Raw genomic sequence first — 6,000 nt, forward strand, 5'->3', positions numbered from 1 at the left:
AGCTGTGCCTGTGGACCAAAGGCTGAGGTAACTTCCCGCACACCTCGTGACAGCTTAAAACATGCATGAGGCCCAAATGATTAATGCATGAGCACATCCTGCAAAGCTGCACATCCTGTTCCTGACGCACTGCAACGCTGGGCTGCAACTGCTGGGACTGAGCTGAGGAGCTGTCAGGAACCTGCCAACACCCTAATGCACCCCCCCACACCTCTGGGGACAGTGCAGAGCCTGGCAGAGGGGACATGGCAGCACAGAACCCGGCACTGCCCTGTGGGCACCAAGAGAGGCCAGCCCAGGCCAAGGGAGGTGGGCCAGGCTTGTCCCGAGTCTGGAAATTCTGGTTGCTGAGTTAAAATACGTTGTTTTTATTCAAAAGGCATTTGTGTTTGCTGTCTGTCACTCAGGGTCACCAGCACTTCACTCCTGCTGCTCACACAACACTCCTCAGGTACCACAGTAAGGTCGGAAGTGCCCTGCAAACTCATCACACAGATGGGCAGTCAAACATCTCCTGGCTAGATACACTCCAAATTTTAAAACAAACTAGGGGCCAAGGGGACACTGAATACTTACTACATGATTTTGGGATAAGAACCCAAAATATGGTCCTTTTGCATTTCTCATCAGAGTTGAGGGCCACGTTTCCAGGCCACTTTCTGACTCAGGTTGTCACAGTTTCCCCACTCCTCACCACAGATGCAGAAGATCAGGATTTCCATCCCCTACACTCAGCTGGCAGGTTCAGGAAGACACAGAACAGGCAAACTAAGATTCACACATTACTTGCACAGCAATAGCCAGTGCTAATGGCCAGCACTTGGACCATTTCCATTTTACCTGCTCCCCACAAAATCAAACCCCCAAACACCCAGGAGGATTCAGCCTTGCTGTGAAGACCAAGTATTTCCCTGAAGTTGAAAGCCTCTTCCTCACAGCAGAGCTGTCAAGAGCTTTACCACTGACCAAGGTCAGATGAATGCCAGAGTTAAACCTCAAGTTTGCATCAGATTGTATAAATATGGAAAAAGAGAAGTTTGACAAGGTACTGGTGAGAGGAGTTGTCAAACCAAAGAGGACTTGCTGTAAAAGTGATTATATAAAGTGTAGGGCAGGCAGAGCTGTGATTAAAGTCAATAAACAGCCTCCCAGAGCAGCAGCTGCCCTCTCCAGCACCTTGTGGCCCGAGTCCAAACTGTAGACAGATGAAATATGCTGCACAAAGGATGCCAGTCAGCTCAGGATTAAAGTAACAACTGCTCTCACTGCACTGTTGGCAACACGGGCCTTGACAAGGTACTTGGACAACAGAAAAATCCAAAAACCCACCATGCTGGGAACAGAAAAACCATATCTTCACCCGGGTGTGATTTGAAAAATACACACTTAAAACCTTAGATCACCTTTCTACTGGCTCGGTGATGGACTGAGGAACATCGTGGTGCTCTAAGGAGGTCTGGTTCCACACTTGGTGCTTACAGTAAGGTCAGTTTTAAACAGAAAATGGAGAAGGAATACAGTATTTAATGGAAGTTGTGTAAGGCCAACTTCAGTAATTGCTGTGTTACACATCTTCACATACTTGTCACGCACTCACCTTATTAATCACTTTAAAATCAAAGAGAGAAGTCTCTACACTTACCACTTCGGGTCTGGGAGAAGAGTTTTCCACTAGGACACTAATTTCCTTCATGGAAACAGCTCAAAGCATATGGAGGAAACAAAAGGAGCAGGCTACAGAAATTCTGCTAAGTCTACAAAGAGTTGTTTCTACAGCAGTGAACTTTGTAACCATTTGACTCTCAGAATAACAAAATACTTACATTGTGACTATCCTAAGAATAGAAATTAATCCCAATCAGTGGGGATACGCAGCTCTTAAAAGCTTGGCATGTTTATTGGAAAACTTTCTAAAAGGCAGCAATAACAACAGCAAAGAAACCCCTTCAGATCTTCCTTAATTTTTAATTTGTTATAGTTAAAAATATGCAAACTCCGGGCTTTGAAAAGCTTTAGGAGCTATCAGATTCATTTCTATTGACCCTACTCTTCACCTGGGGTCTTCTCCAAAGCTTATGGAAAAGGATATAAGAAGCCTTCAATCAATAGACAGGAAATTCTAAAATCTTTAAAGCTAGAGGAAGGTGGAAAGGAAACTGGAGACATCCAGCTCCACTCTGCTGACTCAGATACAGGCAGGACACAGAACATAATGCAATTCCTCCCTGATGCAAACAGAAACCCATCTGGGGACAAACAGTTTACATCTACGAACCACAGAGCAGGGCTGGGGCCAGGAGCTGCTCCTTGGTGTCTTGCACCAGCACTCAAAATGCACTTTTCCCCTACTTTTTCAATTTAGCCAACACGTGCTGGATGGACAAACAGGGCTACTCCAATTAAATCACTTGCTAAAGGAACAATGCTGACACCAGGCTCGTTACCTTTCGTTTCACATCAATGAAATGAAACATTTCATCACTCCTCCTCCTGAAATAGCACTGGAACTACCTTAGGAATTTTCAAAGAGAGCTTTCACCAGAAGCATTGACCCACCATTCATTCCGTTGTAAATACTCCTGTGGTGAGGGGACAGGTCCTCTGTCACTTGTCTCCTGAGGGTCCCTTCCCTGCTGCCTCCGCTGAGGTGTTTGAGGTGCTCGGGGCTGCCTCCATAGTGCTGTTTGAGGTGCTCTGGGCTGGTGCCCCTCACCTTGTGCAGGTGTTCTGTACTCCCGCTCGGCGTGTGCTTCTGGAGGTGGTCTGGGCTGCCACCGCTGTGCTTTTGGTGCTCAGGGCTGCCACCAGGCCTCTGCTTTGGAAAGTGTTCAGGGCTACTACTCAGCATGTGCTTTGGGATAGTTTCTGGGCTGCTGCTGCTGTGCTTTTGTTGGTCGGGGACTTTGACCACGGCTTTGTGGTGCTCGGGGCTCGGCCCTTTCAGGTGGTGGTCAGGGCTGCCGGAGCCGCGTGGCTTCTGCAGGTGCTCGGGGCTGATGCTCCGGTGCTTCTGGTGCTCGGGGCTGCCTTCCCCCCGAGCCTTCTGCAGGTGCTCGGGGCTGGTGCTGGGGTGGTGTTTGTGGTGGTCGGGGCTGTCTGTGCTGCCCGTGCTGGAGGTGCTGCTGCCGTCCCCCACGTCTCGGATGTAGGCGCTGGGCGCCGTCAGCTGGCACAGGCTGAGCTGGCTGTCGATGGAGCTCCGGCTCCCGGCCCCGCCGCCCTTCTCCTCATCCAGCAGCACACACAGCTCCTTCAGCTCCAGGTTCTCCTTGACCACTTCTTCCTGTCTCACCTCCAGTTCCTTCAGCTTCTGAAGGTACAGGGCCACCTCTTTGTGCATCACGCTGGCGCTGTACCTGCCCAGCCGCTGCCACTCCCGGGACACCTTCTTGCCCTTCTGTCGGTCGTCGTCCAGGAAGCAGCACAGGTCCCTCAGCTCCTGGTTATCCTCTTGCAGCTTCTGGTTGATATCCTTCAAGAGAAAGATTATCATGGCAGAGAAGTGTCTAAAGGAATTGGTGTTATACAATCACCCTTACACAAGCCACAAAATCATATTTAAGCACTCAAGCGAGGCATAAATAATTGCTTGTGTAGATCTGGCACGTTGTAACAGCACAGTGCTTCAAACAGAGCTGCTGTCCAGCCAAAGCTGACCTGGAGCTAGTCTGAGGTGTTCAAAGACTAACTTCTGACACAGCATAAAAGTTTCAGGTGCTTAATTAATTTTCATGCTAAATATCAGAGTAATTTAGCTCCCAACCTGGGCAAAGCTCGTAAGTGCTCTCCTGATGATCTCGCTCCCCAGAGAAATATTCACCTGAATAAAACTGCAAGGTACATCAGAACTTGTACTCTCACTTAAATAATTAATTATTACACATCTAGGCTCCCTATTCCCCAAAGCATAGTCACATATAAAGATGAACATTTTAGAGATTTAAAAAAAAAGGGGGGTTGTTTGACGTTGTTCCAGATTTACATTAAAAACTCTTGTCAGACATCACTTTATCGGGATTGCTTCAGCCACTCTGAAATTAAATAATCTGCTTTAATAGATTTTTCCCTCCTAATAAAATGCAGTACATGATTCCATGCCCTTCTCTGAACGAGGAACAGTCTGAGGCAAATGCTCTGAAGAAAAATGTTCAGGGTGTTACTGTAGCAGAATAATGCCAAAGAAAACATTTGCAGTATTTTACCCGCCTAGTTTGGACTTGTGACCATATTTCTCTTTCCCCCAGCTCCATATTCATTCCTTCTTATGTATGATATCACAAATAGAGATTAGCCACAATTGTTAAAGGCTTGGCCTTATGGAAAGACCATTTTAGCACTGTTTCCAAAGAAAAGGAAGCTTTTGTAACCCCACTGGATTTGGATGCAGGAATGCCTGGGTTTGTCTGATCTTTGCCTCAGAACAACTCTGAACTTGACCAATTTCAACCTGTATTTGACAATGCAAAAAAAAGGCTACAAGGTGTCCTTAAAAATCTCTGCTGGTGAGAGATATTTGAAGTGATCCCACGGTGGAATAAAAAAGTTGTGGAAGTGCAGAATTCCTCAGCCAGAAGGCAGCCTTCCAGCTGGGCATTCTGACTCAGGGACCTGGTATTTCACACACAACAAAGGAGGGAGATGTCCAGACACCAGCACAGGGCTCACAACCTCCTTCTCCCAGATTCTGTTGAAAAGTTCCAGATGGGGCATCTGAACAAAAGGAGGAAGTTAAACATGACTTAAGGAGTTCAGAATTGAGAGGGGAATGTGTCACTGCTTCCTACACATCTTGGTGTGTTTGGTCAGTTATCCGGAGGATGCAGAAATCCATATGATGTCACAGCACTGGGAGAAAGACACTATTGTTGTAATTGAACTTACATTTGAAACCTAAGCTTTATTCTTACTAAATACTATCAGGGATGGGTCTTTTTTACCCCCAGACACCACAGATGGTCAAAAAGAGAGAAGAGACACCCCCTCCATACTCTGCAGAACACAAAAACTTGGGAGACAGGAAGAGTCTTCCCCCACATGCTGTTTATTTTATGCCACACTATGATCAAAGACACTTTCTCAGTAATTCCATCATTTAAAGCCATTCTACAAGTGAAGAACTCTCTTCTAATGCACTTCCGTGTAATAATTCAAAAGCCCACACTGCATCTGTCTCTCCTCTCCTTCCCTCCAATCTCACTGGAAGAATTCCCTAAAAACAATGTCCTTTCTCAAAAGCAACAAGACAGAAAAATGTTGGTGGTCCTGCCAGCTTTAAGGTAACTTTCCAGGTCTATAATGCACAAGCAAGGTAATCCTCTGTAAGCAGTCACACTATCTTCCCAATCCTCAGAAGTGGGAAGGAAACATTAGGACTAAGCTTCTCACCCAACCAAGGAGTGAAATTTAGAAGGGATAAGCCATTACAGACCTGGTCTGACTTGTGATGTGCAGCCTGCACAAGGATACAATTGAAAAGGGTTAGTCAGAGATGCATTAGCAGATGGCTTTTTCAGACAACAAACTAGGGGTTGGTTCTGATCACCCCAAAACGGAGCCCAGGGGTTTGCCATCACCTGCCATACCCTGCGCTGCATCCTGGAAATGACCCACTCCCTCCAGCAGCCTGCCTGCCTGCCTGCCTGACAGGCTAAGGTAGCTGAAACTGGGGACAAAAAACCTTTTGAACATCTACAGCTCTGCACACCCTTATTTCTCGTGCACTTCAGGCAGGATCATTGAACTCCAAACCAGTGGAGTCTAACACAGAGGTGACCAGACTTTAGTGCTTGTACCAAACCAAAGAACACTGGGGCAGAGTACACCCCAGCTGTGCTGCACATCCTGCCGAATAGCTGCTCATCTCTTAGCCGGACACTCGATTTTTAAGCAGCATCAAAGGCTATTCACTCCAGCCCTCGTCTACTTTTCCTGCGGTTCTCGGGAGCGGCTCCTCCCGGAGCATCCACCTGACGAGACCGCTGCCGGCGGGACGGGCGGGGG

The 6,000-nt window shown here is 47.3% G+C and overlaps 1 protein-coding gene across 1 annotated transcript in view; it reads right to left on the reverse strand.

Moving 5' to 3' along the window:
* Positions 1-6,000, reverse strand: part of CCDC85A (coiled-coil domain containing 85A) — a gene marked incomplete at its 5' end in the record, with an annotated part of 61,325 nt that overhangs the window by 49,740 nt on the left and 5,585 nt on the right. Inside the window, one exon of the mRNA XM_029961642.1 lies at positions 2,557-3,472. Coding sequence (XP_029817502.1) covers positions 2,557-3,472 — 916 coding nt within the window. The remainder of the gene's footprint in view (positions 1-2,556; positions 3,473-6,000) is intronic.

The sequence above is a fragment of the Manacus vitellinus genome, unplaced genomic scaffold (assembly GCF_001715985.3).
Source record: "Manacus vitellinus isolate BGI_N305 unplaced genomic scaffold, ASM171598v3 scaffold_38_pilon, whole genome shotgun sequence".
NCBI classification, from domain to species: domain Eukaryota; kingdom Metazoa; phylum Chordata; class Aves; order Passeriformes; family Pipridae; genus Manacus; species Manacus vitellinus.